The sequence below is a fragment of the Spodoptera frugiperda genome, chromosome 29 (genome assembly GCF_023101765.2).
Source record: "Spodoptera frugiperda isolate SF20-4 chromosome 29, AGI-APGP_CSIRO_Sfru_2.0, whole genome shotgun sequence".
In the NCBI taxonomy this organism is placed as follows: Eukaryota; Metazoa; Arthropoda; class Insecta; order Lepidoptera; family Noctuidae; genus Spodoptera; species Spodoptera frugiperda.
The window spans coordinates 2,851,717-2,874,393 of record NC_064240.1 but is presented as its reverse complement, the minus strand read 5'-3'; the positions used below and the strand labels follow the sequence as shown (position 1 = coordinate 2,874,393).

At 34.5% G+C, this 22,677-nt stretch overlaps 1 protein-coding gene across 6 annotated transcripts in view; it reads right to left on the bottom strand.

The window, feature by feature from the left end:
- The window catches only part of LOC118268147 (uncharacterized), a 96,052-nt gene that overhangs the window by 20,043 nt on the left and 53,332 nt on the right, over positions 1-22,677 (bottom strand). For 2 of the 6 annotated variants that reach the window (XM_035582459.2, XM_050706426.1), the window contains exon 1: positions 20,069-20,333. The exons of 2 other annotated variants lie outside the window; for them this stretch is intronic. In XM_035582459.2, the coding sequence (XP_035438352.1) occupies positions 20,069-20,133 (65 nt within the window). In that variant the 5' untranslated portion in view covers positions 20,134-20,333. Of the gene's footprint in view, positions 1-20,068; positions 20,342-22,677 lie in introns of those variants that run through there. 2 more of the 6 variants (XM_050706428.1, XM_035582461.2) reach the window with 2 other exon arrangements.

Sequence of the window (22,677 nt, the reverse complement as noted above, 5' to 3'; positions counted from 1 at the left end):
TCAAGTAAGTAAAAAATCAATCTCCGTCAGATTTGGTTACACTAATAATTACTGATTTAAATAAAAAAAAAGCCATGATGTTATTGTATGGGTAGACTTTGATATGGCAGATTTTAATGGTTTTATAATAAACAAGTATGAAGTATGGCAAAAAGTCATATCCATTGATGTAGTGGGAATTGTAACTTCCAAATGTGATTAGGGCCCAAAAATGTACATAATTAAAAAAAAAATTAAAGCTGATATAAATCATACACCTTTACTAGTCTAGCGGAAACGTGTGGAACACGAGATTTCTTAGTTTGGTAAAGGAGATAATTATGTTTCCTTTTAAAGGATGCTTAATGCCATGAGAAAGAATGTTTTATACAATGTAGTTATCATGAAGTTTTATATCCTATGTATGTACCTTAATCGCTATATTGTATGGCAACACTCAATTCCAATGACGTTTGACATTGATGACGTAAGCGTACCTTACACCTGTCAATTCACACGAAAAACAGGCTTTTGGTTAGTTCCTAAATTAACTTTCATATCATAACAGTTACCTGTAATGTATAAATGTACTCAATTTACGTCAATGACCATTTAAACTGTCAATTAATGTTTATCGTTAATGAAGATACAAGTGTATGACGAGGGTAGAACAATATCACCTGTGTTCTATTTATAGTCTGTGTTCAGTGTTCGCGCTCTCCGCCCGACTATACATAGCGCCTATTGTTACTCCGACAACTTTTGTCGAGATGTCGCCTTTGTGTAGGTGACATAGAATAAAAATATACATTTACATATGTAGAATACTACGTAGGAAAACCTTGGCAACACTAACTGGAAGTGTTCTGAACTTCTGTTTATTTATGTCTGGGAAATTGCTGTAAAATGATCGTTTTTTGAATGGTTGCCGATTTTTTTTCAGACTTTATTATACATACTAAAGATATACCACTATGTTGCTACCTATCTAGTGTGGTTATAGCTATTAGATTACTCGTTAGAAGTCACTTAAAATTTGTTTTTAAAAAGGTGACTAAGATAAATTTAAAGCGGCATGTAAGTAGATATCGAGCAAACAAAGAGTGATAAGCGAATTCCATGAAACCTAATACTAATTCCGTTCAATAGGCTGAAGGAAAATACCCAACCACACATAATACACACCTACATATATAGGTATTTACAGTAGCCAGTAGTCCACCTACAGCATTTACCCAGTAATGTAAAGTCCTCATCCCGCGCTAATAACCTCTTCCGTTTCATTAAACGGTGGTCGAGTCTGATGATTGGCGCTGACGACCATTGTCAATTATTTGTAATGGCAACATTATTACATACAAACTGCGCAATAGACACAGCGAAATAAAAAAAAATGTTCACATGGAATTTGAATTTGAAAATTGGAATGCTGCTTCGATTTCTTTTTGTCGTTATAGACTGTAACAAAATACTCAGTAGTAGGTAAACACACACTAACACAGGAACGCCGCATACCTACATACATTGTTTCAAAACAAACTTTTCACGATATTTGCTTACCACAGCAAACACGTCAGTAGTTCCTACGTAATAGCAACAAAAACATTTCTCACAATGCATTTCCAATTCGGAACATCACTCAGAGATGTTTACGCGTCTAAGTATGCATGTTCAGTGTGTAAGGAACATGTCACCGCATTCAAATGAGACATAAATACGTCAATAGTAAATCCTCTTAGCTCGTTAAGCATGTTAAATACAGTTCATGTATTGTGGCAGTTCATTATGGGACTTACTGAAGCCCTACAGGGTTACGGCCGAGGTCGCGTGTGCCCGACGCACGTGATCATATAATTAATGTTGCTAATGATGAAAATATTAAATAACGCCACTGTTTCATTAGGGTTATGTTTCTCTAACAAGGTGATGCTAGAACGCATGAATTTGTCAAATTACTTTAGATGATTTTCGACTCTATTGCAAAGATATAAGACTTGATGTGTTCGAATCTGTCTGTGATTTGCAGTTGCTAAATCACAAGTCTAGATTGGTTGAGAATAAGGAAAAACTGGTGGAGGAATCCGGGCCTCAAACTCGCACGTGATACTTTTATATCGGTGAGACAGATCAGTAAGCAGAAGTCTGCATCATAATATTTGGTTAATGATTACAACGCACACAAGAAGATTGATGGTGTACCTACCATTGACTAAAAGTTTTTTGTTAACACCTGCTTATAAACAACTATAATCACGTTTTTTATTGCCAAACAAAATTACGTACGTATATAGGTTTTTATAACGACGAAATAGCGTTAATTAGCTCCTTAAAAATAACGTTTGTGACTACTTTTTTCATAAAACGGGTTAGCTATAGGTATAGAGGAATAGCATTCGTTTTACGCCAATTTTGCTATCGAGTATTGCCATATAATAAACGATGGAGCAATTGGCATCGGCAACTATTGGACTGAACATTTTAAATTGGAAATATCGCATGGAATCGATGCAATATAGCTCGACAACAGCGCTTACTTTCCAGAAAGGGAGATTTACTTTTAAATGGTGAGTTTTATGTGTTGTGAGCATAAATTGATGATCTTCTCTGACAGTCAGACGATGTAAATATTAATAACCACCTGTCCTAATAAAATTATAAATAATTCTGGCATCTCTCAGCCTCAGGGCCAGAATATAGGGCAGAGTCTATTTAAATTTAAAATGTGGGACAAACCACGAAAGTGCAGCCGGTGGTCAGTTTAAAACTGTTCACTTTATTTAGATGCAGTTGACGTCATCGTATAAATAGATCGTGTTAGAGTTTGGATGCAGCTGTTCTGATATCTACCTTCGTATAGCCAGCAGACTAACTGCCCAACTTAGAGACTTTTAATGATTACTTAAACTATTCCTTAGTAACGATTTGTATCGAAAACAATTGTCAAGGACTGGGTTAAGTAACCATTAAATGACTCGTGAGTGCGGCGGTAAATGCAGAACTGTCCCTAATGAAGTCCACTTAAAGTTGGTCACTACAACGGAGATTGTATAGAGATAACTTTGAATTTCAAAAGAATTTAACAATGAGAAACAAGCTTTATGATTTATTTGATAGCGGTTTAAAAGAGCAATAGGTTAGGTTGAATACTTTTTCGGTTAGTACTGTTATATGACATTAATATTTCTTTATGAGATAGGCCGGTAAACTAACCGACGGATCACCTGGTGGTAAACAATCGGCGCCGCCCAAGGACATCCGAAACAAATAAGCATTTTGGGTATTCTGATAACCAAAATAAAAGAGTTAGTGCCAATAAGACTTTGTATCTTAATCCCAATGGTGAAGAGACTTTAAGCAATTAATCATCTTTAAAAAATACTCAGTCAACTCTCACTTAAAGTAGTTGAAGCGAAGGCAATGATTTGGCAGATGTGTCTTGTCATGATAACCTAAATTAACCTTTATTTCCTGGCAGGAAGTCGTACAATTGATTTTTAGTGGTGATGACGTGGTCTTATTTTAGACGGAGATTTAACGATTACTTAAACTATTCCTTAGTAACGATTTTGTATGGAAAACAATTGCTAAGGACTGGGTTAATTTAAATGACTCTGAGACATATAATTTGATTGGTTAGAGATAATTTTTCACTTGAAAACGCTAGAAAGGTAGTAAGATGCTTGATCTTAGAGTAAATACGACTAGTTCAAATACACTCCTTGTTATTATTATTGCTTTGACGTCACGAGTAGTGGAGGAATAGAAATGACAAGAAATTATAATAAGTGTGGGCCGTCCAAGAGAATATATTTATCATTCTACCATCTAATATTAATGTTAGTACTATTAATAGTCCAAATAAATATTCCAGGTCATAATTCATAAGATATCTGATCAAAGAATCTTCGCATTAAAAATAAAGATGCCAAAAAATTGCGGGAGGGAAAGCTGCTGAGATAAAATCTTTTAATGAAGATTATTTCCATACTTTTATTAATTTAAAAATGTGTGTCCCTTCGAGTGTGTATGAATGAAAATTGATTACTTTTTTAAGCTTATACGGTGGTGCACATTTTCAATGTAAGAAAGGTGCACATTTTTATGTAAACACACTTTCAACCAGTTATGTTATGAGGTTATTTTTAGCCATATTGGTAAAAGATAACCTAAAAACGTTATGCAAATAATATTATTTGCATTTATTTAAATAAGGTTAAAGTATCTATTTTTATTTATATTATTTGCTGTTTGTTAGTCTCGCTAAAACTCGAGAATGGATGGACCGATTTGGCAAATGGTCTTGAATTATTTGTGGAAGACCAGAGAAGGTCTAAAAGGCGAGAAAAATGTTTGAAGCGGTACAATGTTTGCCGCGTTAGCTAGTAAAGTATTAATAAGGATTTTGAAGCGATTATATTTAGGATGGTAAATATAATCGCTTCAAAAATCCTTATTTATTTTAAAGATTTCTATAAGACAGTCCGATTAACGATCATCATTAATCTCCGTAGTAAACCTGATTTATAGAGGTTCGATTAATGGATTTATGTAAACTAAGAACTTTCAGGTTACGCGTGCAGTATTCAGGGCCGAAGCTTTCGTGATTACGACCTGTTACAGGCGTAAGAATTACTTAGCTAAACGATTACTATGAGTTTTCGATCGTCGAGTTTCATGTGAATGTTTTTGTTTTTGCTTACTTATGGTATAAGCCGGTAAACGAGCAGACAGATCACGAGATGATAAGCAATCGCCGCCGCCTATTAACAACCGAAATAAAACAGAGGCTTTACAAGTGCGTTGGCGGCCTTTTGGGGTAAGGAATTTAAGGATTGTTGGGGAATTATGTATATTTATCTTTGTGCCTGTTATATTACCGTATGTACCTACCTATATGTATAAAGAGTTAACATGTACTCTATCTACTTAAAGGCATATGTATTTTATTATATCTATTCTAGTTTCTACATACGTAAAACGTATGGTATTTTATTTGCTCCATAGTTTGGTATTTGTTTTGTAAATTGTAAGTACTTTTCGTGTGTAAAGGTATATTGTTAGGAATTTCATATTGACTCAAGTGTTTCTCGTGATTAAGGTTAGTAAGGTTTAATTGAATTTATGTTTTAGGTAACTTATACATATAACAGTTTTGGAATAGGTAACTTATATTATTTGAATATTATTAATGACATATTTTAATTCAAGTACGTATCTCGAGTTTTAGAGTTTGTTTCAGAATGAATATCATAAATAAAATTATGAAAGTACAGGATACTGAAAGTTTATTTCCAGTAAAATTCGCGTAAGAATCTTTAAAAAGATCAAATAGAGTGTGGAGTTATAACAGACTCCGATTTATATAATACACTTGCGTAGAATACACATTTTTATTTCCACATTGCCCGAAAACGTAAACTAATAAAAGAACAATAATTCTCTGTTGTAAAAATAGGTTTATGCCATAATCTGGTTTCTATGCTTATGTAGATGTACCCAGATGTATATCTTATTCGGGTGCTCAAAGGGCAATCTCTGGTTCATCTCGTCCTATTAAAATCTTCAAAGATAAAAATTATTCGAGTTCTTGTAGTACAAATTGTGCTTTATTTACGTGTTCAGGCGATATAACGCGTCAGAATGAGAAGTCATAGCGTGTTAAAGGAACAGTTTTAAACGGTGGGTCTTCTGAAATTAGCCGTTTTGCGTGAAAGCCGTGACCCTCGGCTTGTGAAGGTCGGTGCCGTGGCAGTCGGCGATGTTGCCATTGCCTGAGTTATACAACACGAAGACTTATGTCAACCTCTTTTATATGCGCTTTGGATGTTTGTTCCATATTAATATTTACCTACATAAAGTACGTAGGGTTGTTGTTTGGTTGCACGTGGCCGCTGCTCCAAGTAAATGTAAATGGATGCCGTATAAAGTTTGATTCAGTTCCAGGACAAAGTTGGATCGTTTAGCAGAAGTTTTGTGGCATATTTTCTTTTAAAACGTTCCTTTTCTTTATTGTTAAGAGAATAATGGATCTTGTTTCCACATAAGAATATTGTTTTAGACACCGATATTTTCTAATGTGGGAACTAATAATAATTATTAGTTCATTAGTTAGAAAATATCGGTACCTATCTAAAACAATATTATTGTGTGGAAACAAGATCCATTATCCGTCATGTAGATTTATGAATTACGCATATAATTTTAATTAGATACGTGTGCATATAATATGCGCTGTAGACGTGATAAAAACATATCTAGACCAAATATTATTACTGTTACTTGTGTAAGTATAGTAAAAAAAAAGAGTAGGTCGGACCGTCTATAACCAACCCTCAATGTTTTCCCCGTTTTATGACTCTACTGACGTCACTAACTTTGTAGTCTAGCTCGAGCTATACAAATCCAGTTTATCTTAGTCTCGTTTTGTATGAATTTTCTGCTCATTCCTCGGTCAGTTTATATTGGATTTGCGTACCTTGATATGTAGCCATATTTTTTACAATCTCACTCTTAGTAACCTGGATTTTCTCTTTTATGTAGGTACAGAAATATTATAACCTAAATACGACACGAACGGATGTTTATTATCTGCAAATAAACCTATATTGCTTTGATGATTTGATTAGTGCTGATTTCCAATCTGTGGAGGAAATGAATCGAAGCATAAATATTTGTAAGTTGAGTCCGAATGGATATTTTACTCAGTAACGTCACGCGTACGGAATTATGGCAGAAAACGTGATGCTGTTGCCAATAACGATTATAAAAAGCCTTATCATTATCTTTGATCGATGATCACAGCTTATAATGGAAATGAACTTTAATCTTCCGAAGATAAGAGACATATTACATTATCATTAAGAATTAAGATTGATATAACTTAGATTTAAGTATCATGCCAACAACGCTTAAGATTGTAACCTTCCAAAAAATTATAAAACGAAACACCGAAACAAAAGAGAAAGCAATTACCATCCCAGAAAACGATCTCGGAAGAAAATGTAAAATGACAAAAAGAAGATAATCATTTGCATTTAATTAACATTTTTTGTTTTAAACAAATTAGTTCTGGTTCTGGCGTAGTGTGAACGGTGAACACTCCGCATTGCGATCCACGACGCTACACTAACTACAAAGGGTAGATTTCACCGCGTTCCGTTAAATCATTGGCACGCGATTCTAGTTAAAATGTTTTCCCTACGATTTTCATCACGCATGTGTTATTAATCTTAATCACCAAATTACATAATAGTGAACACGTCAGATTCAAATTGATCGCTGGAAGTCGGAATGGAAGTGAAACGTTCCTGAAGATACATAAACAAGTTTGATATTTAGAATGTACATAGGAGTGAGAAAATAGCATTGTTTTCGTATTGTATGTTTACAAATGTAGCCTAAAATACGTTAACACTGAGATTTTTATTCCTATGTTTTCCGATATTTTATTTAATTTGTAAACATACTCAATTCTCGGCAATATATTGCCATGTTGATTCATGGTTGTTCTCCCCTTGCTGTAGGCGAAGCTAGTTTTGTTGTGGCCGTGTTTCTGTTTTGCTAGCAGATAGTATAAATCAAGTACTAGATAAGCAATCGCGCACTTTCTTATCGTTCAACTGGTGCTAGGGTTTCATGGTCAACGAGGTCTGTTGGCGCTAGGTATACCATGGACTTCCTTAGGTGTTACGTAGGTTAGGTTACGTATACTTCTTTGTCCAAGTTGCATTGTGAGTGAAATTAAAAGAATATCTATTACTTAGCTATAATTATCTCTGTATAATCGTAGGTTCTACAAAATAGTTGCAGAACCTAGTAGGCGTGTAGTTACTAACTTACTAAAGTTTGTCCGTCAAATTATGTAACAGTCTAAGGGCCTGTTTCACAATGTCTGGATAGCCGCTATGTCCCAGATAAATTTGAATTAAGAATGTAATTTGTATGAACTATCTGTCACATAAGTTTATCGGGTACTTATATGAAGGTGGTGAAACTGGCGCTAAGTATTTGTTGGGCGTGACGGATTCTATATCTCTTTCTTTCTCTTTCTATTCTTCTTCTAAAGTCTTGTTGAACTTCTTTCTACATACAGTTTTGCAGTTAAGATTTAGAAGTCAAAAACAAAGTCCAACAAGAAATCGACTGTTTTATTAATGCATATAGATGGTGAAGATAATTTGATTGAAGAAACTTGTTTGTCAGGAATAATGGAGGGAATAGCGTGACTGATAGCAGTTCTCGATTCTGTGTATATCAAACTTACTGCGACTCTTAGTAACTGCGTGTTCTAATTTATATTCTAAGTCCATATAAAATAGCTTACATTTTGAATTGGAGATGGCCTTGTGTTTTATAGTAATTTAATCTTACAAATCTTGGTTATTAAGCTTAAATTTTATTCCACTGTGAGTGTGAGAAAATAGAAAGAGGACTGGCTTAATAATTTCATATTCTCTTGATTGCAATAGGACGTCAAATGTCTTGAAGATGACATCTTCTTACAATGTATTTTTTTGCTGAAATACTACAGTACATTTTAAAAAGAAATGATATAACAGATAATGACTTCCGTTGATTTTAGAGCAATGAGCAACTTAAAGAAATTTAATTAATCATCAGAATAGAAATAATAAATCATAAAATCATGTAAGATTTAAAAGTAATTTATTATAACTGTTTTTTAAGACGGGACGAGTACTTACAACATATCGGTTCGTGCTCTGAAGTTTTTGCCAACAGCTAAGAGAAATACGAAACGTGATTTGCCGCCGCAAAAAATATGTAAGTAGTTCGTTGACCTTTCTGTCTCATTCTAATAGACCGATAGTATGCAAGTTTCGATACCTATTTTTAATATAAATAGCACTTTTTGCATTAAATTAAGAATAGTTTATAGCCTTTTTTGTAGTTCTTTTTATCATAGGTAAAACGCTCCGATAGTTTTTATAACAATGACGAGTGTTTTATAATTATTATTCTTTATTTATTAGCTAGTAGAGTTCAAAGTCCTTTAGTTACGTTTTAATTAATCAATTTGTAGGGCAATGCCGATAAACATGTAATGTTTTGATTACGTACCGTATTTGTTTCCATATATTAATTTAAGTTATTTATGTAACGACGACATACGTAAAACGACTTGTATATTCTTTATATAAAAAGAATAAAAGTAATTTTAATAGGTCGTGATGACTTTCGATAATGTTTAATTTATATATGTAAATTATATATTTATGTATGTATGTTATATACCTATTTATATCAAATCTATAGCAATAATATAGTAGCAGAAAGATATTTTTGTTTTGAACGAACTTGTTTCACGAAGTAGCAGTCAGGTTTTATAATAAAAATGCATGCCAAGTATTGTTTTTTTTTTATGTAAAAGCAAGCTACTTACCTTAAATCACGCTTAGACATAAAAACGATGCAGGTAAGTTTTTATTTTATGACATGAAATAAAACAATAAAAATTTTGTTAGAAATAGAAAAGACAGTACTGAATAAAAGTTGTTATTGAAAGTAACTACGAAGTTTAACTTATACATAAGTATATATATATATAAAAGGTAGGTATTCCGTCAAAGTGTTACGAAACTGTGACCTCCACAGATAGGGGCAGGTGGCCAAACAAATTGAATTTCCATTCGGCCTGTTACTTCAGTCCTCTGGATGACAGCAGGTGTTGCCACAAACATTATTTATTTACCCTGGCAACACAATTCGTATTGTTTTGTATTCATTGGAACACGTAGTACAATCGTGAGGATGCTTTAAATGTAACAAGGAACATCTGGGAACACGATTCAATTATTTTTGTACTTATACATACATACCTACGTGAAATATTTATGGGATCTCTGTGTTTGAATACCAATTGGTAGGGACATGATGAATTTTTACATATTGAAGGGAATTTGTATGCCTTTGTGTGGTACGTTTCGTTCGGGCAGCGTGCTACTGAGTTCTTTTTTCAAAATATTAAAATCTTTCGTAATAATGTTAAGATCGTACTGGCTGTTATTAGAATAAGTAAAGCCATTTAAAAAAGATTTATTTTCGCAAATAACGTAGGCGTTTTCTACAAATGAATTCATACGCGTTTATTAACATGTTTCCTGCCGCCAGTTAATTGACCTGGCTCGAATACTTCATATTTCAAACTAAGAAGTAAAATGACCTAGAAATCTCAATCATGGGCGCAGTTTTCGGCTCAGTACGATTTTTGTACTGTGCTAACGGTAACCCGGCCGCGGTAGTGATGATAAACGCTGACTAGGTACACTGGAAAAGTAGGTCTCCCACACACGATCAAAACCCACGGTTTATTAACCATTGCGGTTTCACATCGATATGATAAGTCAAACACTCATCTGTACACAGCAATGTACAGCAAATTGGAACTGAATGGAAGAATTTATCATTCCTATGTAGGTAAATAGTAGCGTCAGATGATTCATAGTGATGCGCACCGTTGTCTCGACACGTATCTGTCTAATTATTTTACAGTACTGTACTAATTACTTCGTTAATCATTGTTTGGTTTTCTTCTTGTAATAGTTATTAGCACAATAAACAAGGGAAGCTCTCTTTATGCTTTCGTTTTATTGCTTATCTTTTGTTTTCTATGTGACGTGGTTGCAGATATTTTTCCTAAAATTTCGGTCAGACAAAATAAAACGTATCGATAGACTGGTAGACATTTTGTTTGGCTAGTGTCAATGTACTTACATGTAGGAAATATTCATTTGTTTTTCTAAAACATTGTATGTATTTGCGGCCATGACTAAACGTCCCACACTGACCATAGATACACTTTCACTTCGATTTACGAATTCAAGATTTGCGCGGGAAGCGCGCTGTCATAGTATTTATTTTCATTCGTCCATTTTACATTCCCACAGTTTTATGAGAAATATTCTAAACTAGAAAACTGATCTGTCACCGTAGTTATGTTAAATATGAATAACTTTATTTTATTTTATTACTCATCTATGAAGTATTGAATAGTATGATGATGATATTGGTCTAAAATTATGTCTATTACAAAGGTCTTGTCATCATGACCGGCCTACTCCAAATATCGCGAATAATAAGCCCAGATTCCGTTAGAGCAGTTAGGGACGATAGCCTAGTTCAATAGATGGTAATTATACTAATAATTCTTAGGGTCATTCATGGCAAGCCTACTTTGTATCTTGCCAACGGTAAACTGATGGGGAACAGCGGTACTTATTTCGTGTGGCAAAAACTATCATGATTCACTGACTGAAAGATCCATCTACCAGAGATTTTCTATGTTGTATGCTTTTGCAAATGGTAGCTTTACCATATAGATAGGTAATATGTAAGAAAGAGTAAGACCCATTCTGTATGAAAGTAAGCAAGGGACCGCCTACGGTAAGCCATATAGATAGGTAATATTTAGAGAAGGAGTGAAGGCCCATTCTTTATAGACCTATCTACATGTAGAATTCCAATGTACTTGAGTATTTCTTAAAGGTTCCAAATGACAGCAAAATATCTAAAAGTACACCGGGCGCCGCCCGAAATTCGCTGCGCAGTTCGTAGGACGGCAAATTTTTGGTTTTAACCACATAGTTCCCGATCTCGCAGGGAGCCGCTGGATGCAATTTAATAGTCTCACTTAGGGCATTCCAACCGGCCTATATTACAACCTGGAAGTCATTAATTAAAAAAAATTAGGGAGGCCTACGTTCAGCAATAGATGTCTTATGGCTGATATGATGATGTCTGATGATGGGTACTTATTGTTTATCTACTTAAGTATTAGGTATCTACCTATCTACATGTAAAATTCTAACCGCTATATAGGTAGAATTATTTATAAATAATTTATTTCTTATTTTTATTTTTTGTGTCAATTAGATTTGTATTTCTTAAAGAACTGTTCCAAATGCAAAATCAGATTTCAAAATATCTAAAAGTAAGGAATTTGACACCGCAGCGCCGCCCGAAATTCGCTGGCATGTAATTTTATTTGAATATGGAATGCAACCTTAAAGTGATAAGCTGGCACGAAGGCATTGATTTCTTCCATTTTGAATAACAAATTCAGACCTTCTTGGAATAATATTATGTATTCGTTTTTTGTAGGTATAGTGGCATAATACCTATAGACTCTTGAAATGTTATTTTTTAGTTTATTAATTTTATAAGGAAAATTTTAAAGTTATTCTAATCATTGTTTTGAATTTTTGTTTATACTTGAATGAGCAGATTGATTTGATTTTCATAAATGATTTATGTCTTACTCATACTATAGTGAAATATTGGATATTTATTCATCAATCAAACCGGGTTTTTAGTTCAAAAATGCTGAGTATTTTTTAAGACAATGTTCATTTAATGTGCTCTACATACCAGAGATTTATTTTAGTTTTTGTTTAAAACATCTTGTAATAGGTTCTCACATTTATCTTCTTTATCGTTTATTTATATTCTTTTATACTTCTTGATATCTTAGAGCTGTTAATTTTGTTATCCCTGTCATCAAGAATTGGGCTTGGCTATACGAGGTAATGATTAGTAATGTATTTTTATCTTTCGAAAAGGCTTCATAGAACGTTATTCTTATTAGTTACCATGATCAAAAGTTCATTACTTTCTCCATTATCTATGGTATTTTAATGGTTTATTTAAACACCTCTAACAGACTATGTAGCTTGTAGATTTACTGTTAGTTTTATAGTAGCTGTCATGTACATTATCCACTTTTAACCCATTAGTTTTAGAAGCTACTAAATGTAAGCTGCATTTTATGACTGCCCACTGAATAATTGAGATTCTTTAGAAAAGAATTTAAAATAGTAGGAATTTTAGTGGGAAAGTGCAGGTAATTTTCTCCGAAAAACGTTGTACACGTGTGAATATTCGAGTGTTTGTCCATTATAAATGTGTCAAGGAAGGCGCTCACCTCAATTGACCCACTACAGTACCGTTGACCCCATATTCGATAAATACTTGAAAACTATTTATAAGTTAAATCGATACTTGAAATAGTACGGGCAATTTATTTCTGTTATTTACGTTCTTTGGTATATGGGACGAAGGAAATAGTTCAGGGTTAGTGTGTGAGCTCAGAATACATAAAACCTTCTTGCATTACCTCGTTAGTGAAGTCAGTTATGAGTTCAAGTAGTTACGAGGTCATTTCATCATTAGTGCGATACTAGCACCGGGCAATAGTGCCAGTCAGTCATCGACTTAGAATTTCGACTTAACAACACAATTAAATTCAAAAATTTACTTAATGTCTTTAGCTTAGGCAGTGGATGCAGGGGAGGCTTGTCGTTATACGTGGAGGACCTTTGTTCAACAGTAGACGTTTTCCGGCTGATGATGATGGCTGTCTTTGACTTTAGAATAGTCAAAGTCAAATAATTTATTTCAATTACACCAATAAGTATAACTGTATAGGGCACTTTTTCACGTCAAATAGAAAATGAAATGCCTCAGGCCTCTAGAAATGCTATTTGCTCGTTCCTCATTGTGAAATGATGAATTGAAAAGACATCTGATTCTAGCAATACCTATACATATATGTATGTATATATAAAGGACTTTACCACTCTATTTATGTCCAAAAGTGGGCGTCCCTCCTTCGGGAAATACGAGTGATGTCATGCAGAACCTACTTTACTAAAATAGGTTGTTACGAGAGAAATCAGTGTAATGATAGAGAGCTGTAATGACATTACCGTCGTCTGTCATCAATTCTGATGAAGATAATTGAAAAATTAGTGACTGCGGTGGACGTAGCATCATTATTTCTAGAGTAGATCACATGCAACATACATAGGTATGTAATTAGTGTTTTCCGCTACCCAAATAGCTAATGTAGCATAGCATTAAGAACTATTTTGTTTTCTAGCTAAGATAAAAATGTAACAACTACTATTTGCCAGTCTGTTATGCGTATCATATATTATGAGGTGACCCTTTTTGCATACCTAATAATATTAGGTATAATTTCATTGATAATTTAAAAACCTAACTATCCCGTTAATACTTTGGTCGAGAGTCACGACTCACGCCAGAGATCATTTCTTACGCAGTATTAAATAGTTAGTTATGAAGAATAAAAACAACTTTTACTTCAACGATAAATCAAACAGTATTATTTTAAAAGCTGTCAAAATGAGTAATTTTTTAGTGAAACTTCCGTAAATTTAACACAGATACGCACGCACACTTTGAGACACATTTGTATGAAAAGTCAAAATGAATGTCTTCTAAATGTTCTCTTACGGTTACAACATTTTTCTTTCCCAAAAAAGGTAAGTAAATTGTACTTTATAATCCTTACCGGCTCCAGTTACTGTAGATTTATGAACGTTATAAAAATCTGAATTTGTTTTAGTACCGCACCTCGGGCCTCGGTCATTGCCTTTAGTTTCGAAAAAAAAAAAACTAAAAAACGAAACAAGTTTGTACTAAAAAGGTTTTATCGGACATTTAGTGGAAAGGCTTGTCGTTATCAGAGTACCATCTCAGCTTCAAAGATAAAAGATAAAGATTGCTTAACAATGTGGCAGGATCCCAGGCAATCTCCTGCAGGATATTTTTTCTTTTATTCCAAACCCGCCATCAAAGTCCCTTAAAGAGGTCACGACCTCAATGAATTAGAGTACGTTTAGTCGGAGAAAGGGTCGTTATGGGGGAAAATATTATTTGAGTAATATTCGGGGTTATTTGCTTGTCGTCAGGGAGAGGGAAACATACAGATTATCTTTGAAGATTATTTTTCTCCTTTCAACGAATCACGTTTTATATTGGGACAAACAAGCTATTGTTGCGTGCCTTCGCAAGACATGTGGGTATGTCTCTTTTAGTCCTATATTCATTCTGTTTTCCACCAAATCGAGATCGCGTTACCATTGAAGTATTAAAAAGGGGTGTGAGAGGCATCCAAAATATTTAATCTGTCTGTCAAAGGTCACGCTTTCATCTTGTTTATTTATTTTTGTTTGACATTTTGGTACAACATCTAAAGTTTGATTTGATGATATGGCGACGCGACGCTTTTATCATCAATCTTATTAGACGTAATCAGTATTATTTTATTTTTCTTATTACGTTCTATTCCCGTTTATAAGCATATTATTTCTTGCTTGTCGGTTCTCATACAAATATGTTATTTAGATAACATAAAATGATTATGATAACATAAAGTATCTATGCAAACAATTCATAATATCGTACCTTCTAAGGTGCCTACCATACTATGGTTTGACCTCAAAATAACAGATGGTGTACATATACGAGTACCACATGAACTACTGACTAAACCACCGCAAAAACGTATGAAGATACAAAAATATTTTTGTTACCTTCGAGGGCGTAGTACGAGTTTGTTATATGTATGTATTTAGCCCTCTGATTGGTTGGTTCACTTGAGTAAGCCAATCAGGGCGCTGTAACGTTTCGGTTACGTTTAAGAATAAACTCGTACTAAGCCCTCTGTACCTGTAGCGTTGCCGCAAAAACCTATCATTTGTATTTATACCTAACTGTGAAGTCTACCAGTTAACGTGGCTACAAGTTTAAGTCAATTAGGGGTCTCAGCGCTCCTAGCACCTAGCTATCCCATCTATTCAATTACAAAGTGAGCCCCGCCGACTCTACCAAGGTCATTAATATTCATAAACATAGTTATTTGAATTTATCTTTTATGTCTACAATAATAAAGCTGTTTATAGTCTGCTGCGATATACAGTTTTTGGTCTCTGTGATAACTTTTGAATTATTTTGGTACCGTATTCGAAAGATTGATTCGAACTTTTTAGATCATTTGCTAGAGACAGAGAATGATGATTATTTTACCCTAGGAAAGCAAGCAGGTTATAGATATTATGTATGTTACCTTTTATTCACCAAAGGGGTAGGCAGAGATGCAGTACGGCACGTTATATGTGCAAGCAAGTATTTTTATAAAATTATGGGGAATCCATCCAGGACCGTTTGGTACCGTGAACTCCATGACACTCAAAACTTTTCTCATAACGAGTTACACACTCATTTCATACCAAAAGAGCAACCACAACTTTTATTTAAATTAAATTTCATTGATGTTGGACCGCTTTTGATGTTAAAATGCAAAAATGAAACACATTTAAAAATTCTTTTTTTGGTATAATAAATTAAACGTCTCTGCAAAAGGTTATTTGACATTATTTTTATACGAACTTTGTTTTATATGTAGAAGCATTTTTATTTACTGTGTCTTGGCTTTACAACACTTTAAATTGTACATTGCGTAACAGTAGAATGTCACAAGCATGCAGTGAACAATGGGTAGTGTCGTCGACAATTTTAATGAGACCCGGCCAAGAAAGGGTTCACTACAATGCCCTCTTCCTGTAATCACTTTGATGATGACAAATGGCAATTACGTCCCCTCATCTTCAAGGGAATTCGAAATTAGTTTGACAAACTTTACGTAAAACTTTTTCGTTCGTCCTGAATGTTTGAAATAAGTTTGAATAAAGAACAATAGATAATTCAATTCCAAATTTAGAAATTTCGTGCGAATGGAGTTCTATTTCTAAAAATGTACTAAAAAGGTTTCTGTTTTGTCTATGTCTAAAAAGGTTTTATTACAGCCAGACCGTATACCGTTACATAAATTAATAGGGTACATTCGTATCCAGTCAACAAAAAATGTTTTTGTTTGTGGCCGCGGCCATCCAATTTGGGATCCCTCCATATTTCTATTTTGTTCTTGTTTTATGGCGTCCTTTATGACGCATAGGTTAACACACGGTTCATGGTCATGTATCTTGTGGATGCTATTCAAATTGTAAAGGAATGCCGATAAGGGATCGGATAACATGGGACTTTGTTACTAGTACAATACGGAGGGATTAAAAAAGGTAAAATTAAATCGGAAGCCCTTCCATTCCTATCTAAAAGACCTTTCCCTTATACTTTTATATTACCAAGTATCTGTAGATCAGAATGTTGGTCGAACAAAGAAGAAAAAAGGGATTTTTACAATATTGGGATTACAAAATCTCGAAATGCTTTTAGCATTATTGGTATCGAAGGAAATATTAATGTTTTTATCTCTTTGGAAGATACAAGTTGAAAGAAATATTGAAATCGGCACAGCAACAAACTTACTGACTTCCTATGATTGGAACATTGCTATGTTTCATAACAAAACTAGTTTGGAACTCCCGTTGAGGTGAGATATGAAAGTGCGATACTGATGTTTGAGTACGCTGGTCTAACCAGCCTATAAATCATAGCACCGAACAGAAAGTGCATTTGTAGGAACAACCAAATCATATATGCCAGACAATTTTACTATCGTATGCGGTGTAGCTGAAAAATTTTTAGTACAACTTTGTCGACGTAAACGAAAGTAAGAGAAGTTGGCAACAACACAAGTCTAGTACAAACGGACTTGGGAGTGTCCGACGGATTTATTGTGTGAAAAGTTGATAGCTATGCTATGGTTACTGCTTTATATTTGATACGAGTAACTCTGGTCGTGTGCAACGCTGCTACGAGAGAGAGTGACGTCATTCATTCTTTATATCAATATGCCATTTAGTTGACTTCTATTTTTATCAGGAATTTTATGCTTTCTATTGAGAAAGAAATTCAGATTTAAATTAGTATTTAGCAGTTTCCATATCTCAGAATAAAATGATTATATGCAAAGATCAGAGTATTATATTATTACTGGAACATAAAATCGATAAGACACTTTGATATTATGCGCAAACATTTCGCGAATTTAGTTCTTTGAACATCAATCCATTTGATTTATTTATGTATGAATAAGTCGAGGGGACTTTCCTGCCTTTTGTCGTCGTCGACAGCAACAAAACACCAAAAGCGCACGTTGTGAATATTAAACAAAACCAACATCCTTTAAGGAAAGACACTGAAGATAAACAGAATATATTCCGATGCCATTTTACTTTCTTTGGATTTGCATAACAGTCGGCGTATCGAAACGGAGCAATAACAGAATATTGTGCGTTATTACTTCAATTCGTTGTGACTTGTAAAGGCAACGTGATAACCGTCAATGTCACGTGACGCTGTGTGCAGTACACCTTGCCGTGACCACAACATCCACGATACCTGAAGACGGCACGTGCTAATAAGGCTGTGTTTGATCTTCATGTCTAGTTTGAGAAGCTTATTATAACGGTACCACTAAAGTACGTGTTGATTCATCAATTCACATATTTGTGCTATCAGTTTGGGGTTTCTCAAGGACTTTTATTGGGACCAACGCTTGTTCACCAATGTTGTGGTGATTTTTTATGGCATTATTTAAAGTTATTATAACGTACATTTATTTTGTTTTATAGCGTTATATGTGCGATAACGGTTTTAGAGTAAAGCCTGTGTTTTACAGTGAAATAATTTTATAACATAATAAAAGTGAGCTGTATGACTTTGAAACGAATAAAGGGATTCCCAAACGTTATGATATTAGCTCACTCTACTGGGTTTTAATAAATAAGATAGCGTAATACTAAGAGGACAATATTGGTTGGTAGTGCGTAGTGGAAAGTAATAAAAGGTTTAAGTTGAATCAACGTGTTTTCTCTCTTGGTTTGGGTTAACCGTAGGATAAAATTGACGAGAATTGTATTACGTATCTATTTTCCTTTGGAGAAAAGTAACTCGTGCAAATAATTACAGTACATTATTTTGGTTTTACCGGCTGCGTACGTAACACGTGTTTTGGTAATATGTCAAATGAGAAAGTTGGACTGTTTGAAAGAGTGCTTGCACGCGAAGATGGACAATAACCTGACTTTGTGGCTACTTGAATAATAATTCAAATTAAATACTATATTTAATTAGATCTCTAATAATAAACAAACAGGAAAATCTTGAAAACTAACAAGTACCTACTTTCACAAGACGAGGAAGGAAATATCAATTGTTATATCAAGTTAGAAATTATTGTGATCTCTGAACACAAATAATTGAATTACTTTGAGAGAATCCATTTTATGAATGTTGAATCGCGATCGTCGATTTTCGTTCCATTCATCGATATTGTATTGGAATTTAAACAGAAAGTTGTATTGTATTTCTTCTATTTGATGTTTCTAAATTAATTTCTTATTCATTTTCTTATCTTCTTTTCATGGACAAAGTCTTAGAAAGAATTTCTTTGATAAATTGTGCGGTAAATTAAACATAAACATAGCTTCGTTACGATATGGTAGACATGTTTGTGAAAGAAGTTATCTACACAGTCCATTTCTAAGTCCAACAAACAATACGTTACTATCTTGTTACGAAGCAACATTGTTTGATAAAAACACTAAAACTATTTATAATGGAGTAACCAAACATAATAAGCAACATTAGAATAATTTGTAAACACGACGCTTTCAATGTTTGTGTTACAAATTATAAAGTTATTCATAACAAGCTGCACCTACTTTCGCATCTTTCAGTAATTTGTAAGCAACAAGCCGGGGTGTGGAAGCCTAACCATTAATTATCCTTAATGGACGTTGCAAAATAACAGAATGCCACATCGAAGCATAATTTGAAACTAATCAAAGAGAGTGACCGTGTAATTCGATTATACATATTCTATCAACAGTGTCGATCGCACTCGTAAAAACTAATGGTGTCAAAATAAAGGTAAAATATGACAAGAATATTAATAGATACACTCGTAAAACTAATTTGATAAAAGCATCTTCTGATAATTGTGGCGGCTAGCTTTGTAATTGCATAATCTTATCAATTGTTAGTGCTAAGCGCACATTGTATGGACCCACTATTCTCAAAATTGACATCAACGTGTCTCTCCAATTATGTAATGCTGCAAACAATGATGCTCTACTAGAATAAATATATCGGACGTTCCATTAGAAAAGTGCGAAATAACTCATATATATAAACAATGTCTACAGCGACGTGATCCACATACACATGATGCTTCTTACTTAAATTCCAAAGATAAGCAAAAATAAACGTAAAGCAAGGCTCGAACTGCGAACGATGGACAAGTACATAATGGTCTAAGCTAAGGGCTTTCTATTCTACAAGAGTGTGGATCGGGAGGAGATCTCACCAAACCGGTTGGCCCTTCATGCCGGTGCTTGTCCGTTCGAGTGAGAGTAGAGCACGCAAGTGCATCTCTCCTTTCAGCTACGCGCACAAATCAACGCATACCATTTTTGGTTGCAGCAAATTTCACCGGTCATCTTCTTTTATCAAACACAGCACATGTTCCAAAAAACAGATCTCACACTAATATCGACAGTTTAGTACACGGAGCACCCGCGGACGCGGCCCGACCGCGCCGTGGCTTACGGACGACTAATCGAGCTCCGCGAGTACACCCATCTCGCTACGGAAAAATAAACGGGATTGTGCGCAGTGTGTATAGGACTTAAATAGAAACTGGCCGAGCCGATATGAGCTCTAAGTCCATGACGATAGAGACGATGAAAAGTATTTAAGTAAAATCATGTGTTCTTTTGACCGGGCCCGGACTGGCGATTGTAGCTAAAGCCCGCTAGTTGCAGTGGAAAGAAAGTAGGTGCATTTCCCCGTGTTGGATGCTGCAGGCTGCGAACCGAAATGCGGTCAGTGTCGCTGTTGTTTCATGATTTAATAATGTGACAGAGCCAGCCGCCGCCCTCATTGATTTTGCTGCGGCTGAAAGCTGACGCGGTGGATACAGATCTAGCATACAAGCTACGTCTCTTGATTTCCAGCAACTGATACATTTTTAGAGGTAAAACGCATAACCAGAAACCAATTTCTATATAAATTACGATTTGTTTTGAAGTTTGATGTTCTAGTTACCAAACGTGACGTGGTGGTGCGGAAAGATGGAATATTTACCTGTGAACAAAATAAAAATAAAATTATTATAATGTATACGTTGGTTCTTGTAGTAGATGTAGACTTGAATAAAAAGGAAAGTTGATCTATTGGTATTTTGGAGTCAGTGGACCGGTTCCGAGCGGCTTGTCTGCCAGTGCCGCGTTGTTTACTGCTCAGTTGAACCGATGCAGCTGTTCAGCTGATACAACATTAACATATAACATCTATAGTAGTTATGTAAACCTAAAACAATAAATCATAATGTTTTGTCCGTCAAGTTTGTATTTCAATCGATTGTTACTACTTAGTAAAGTAATTATCGAGATATAATTTTAAGACGTTTTTATATTTATTAAGGTGTCAATCCGAAACGGTCAGGTTGTATTTATATGGTTTAAATTTACACACATAGTCAAGCTTTCCTTTTCACTATTAAATTTTTCCTAAGGCAGTATGGATAAAGTATCCAGGATAGCATTTGAACAGAATATTGGACGTTATTCATTGTTCTTGTTTCCAAGTAATAACGTACCTACGTTTGTCTCAATCTGAGTTATTATGGAGGTGAAATTCAAAACATGAGCGAGACAGTTTACAAACCTTGGTCATGTACCGAAAGACAGTTGTGACATCACGGACAGTGATTGAAGACATTCTAAACATTCTGATTACTACCATATTCCAGCTATTCTTAAATTTATGTTATCATCATGTTTGGACATACTAAGTATACATTCTTGTGAGTAGAATTAGGATAACATGGTTCAGTTTAATTTTATTTTTATTTACGAATATTCACCAAAAATTTTAATATTGGCACCAATCGTGTTTTGAGAGATGATATGAGAATGAAGAGGAGAGTCTAAGAATCCTCCCATCATCCCATTCCAACTCCTGGTTCAAGTTGGACCTACGGTGATTCTGGTGAGTTGTCTGCAGCTCCAAGTATGGCACAAGTCTAGAATTACCGTGGTTGATGCTCAAATTGTAAGCAGGAGCCTAGGCTCCTCATGTTATAATTATCGAAAATTGGATGCTGTATAAACTGCATTAAATAAATTTTCTTTGCGTAAGTCTTCGAAGGAACAAAAGTATTTTATTTTGTAAACCCAGCATCTGTCAGTCAGTATTACAATTGGATTAGGGATGTCTAAAGGTCTCGTGGCCTTTTCCGAAACTACTTTATCTGCGGCATTGCGACTTTTATTAACTAGATTTACTTGTGTAACAGTGTTTTGGGGCGACCTCTACCCAAAATAATCCCTTCAGCGAAAGTGTGTATGTATATGTATGAAACGAAACGACTTTTTAATTAGGTGTCTGGTTTTTCTGATTATTTGTTAAAATGGTTTAACAATTCACCTCTAAAAGCCCCTAGCCTATAGGAGAAAATACTAGGTAGAGAGCTCAATGATCACCATTAGCACCAATAAGAGTCACCGGGTCCTACGACTACCTACACAGAGTAGTCTAACTTCAAAAGCAGTAAAGTACAAAACGACTAATTACACACTGAATCAGACCGAATGTATCATCGATAGGTACCCACTGTAATTACAATTAGATTTTAATTTAAGGAACCAATTAGAATAATGAATCTGACATGCTTTCATAAACCACTGACATATTTAGTAGTCTACTTTGAATCCAATGCAATGAACTCTCAATAATGTTCTACTTGACAACTGCCAGCACTTATAGCTATCCTATTTATCCAATAGATTTGCAACTCACTCGTTTTGTAATACAGTTCATAATTCAATCAGCAAGGTTTGCAATTTGGTATGCTTGATGTGCTTTCAGTTAATTAACTCAGTGTTTAACACAGTCCTATGAGGTCATGAACTC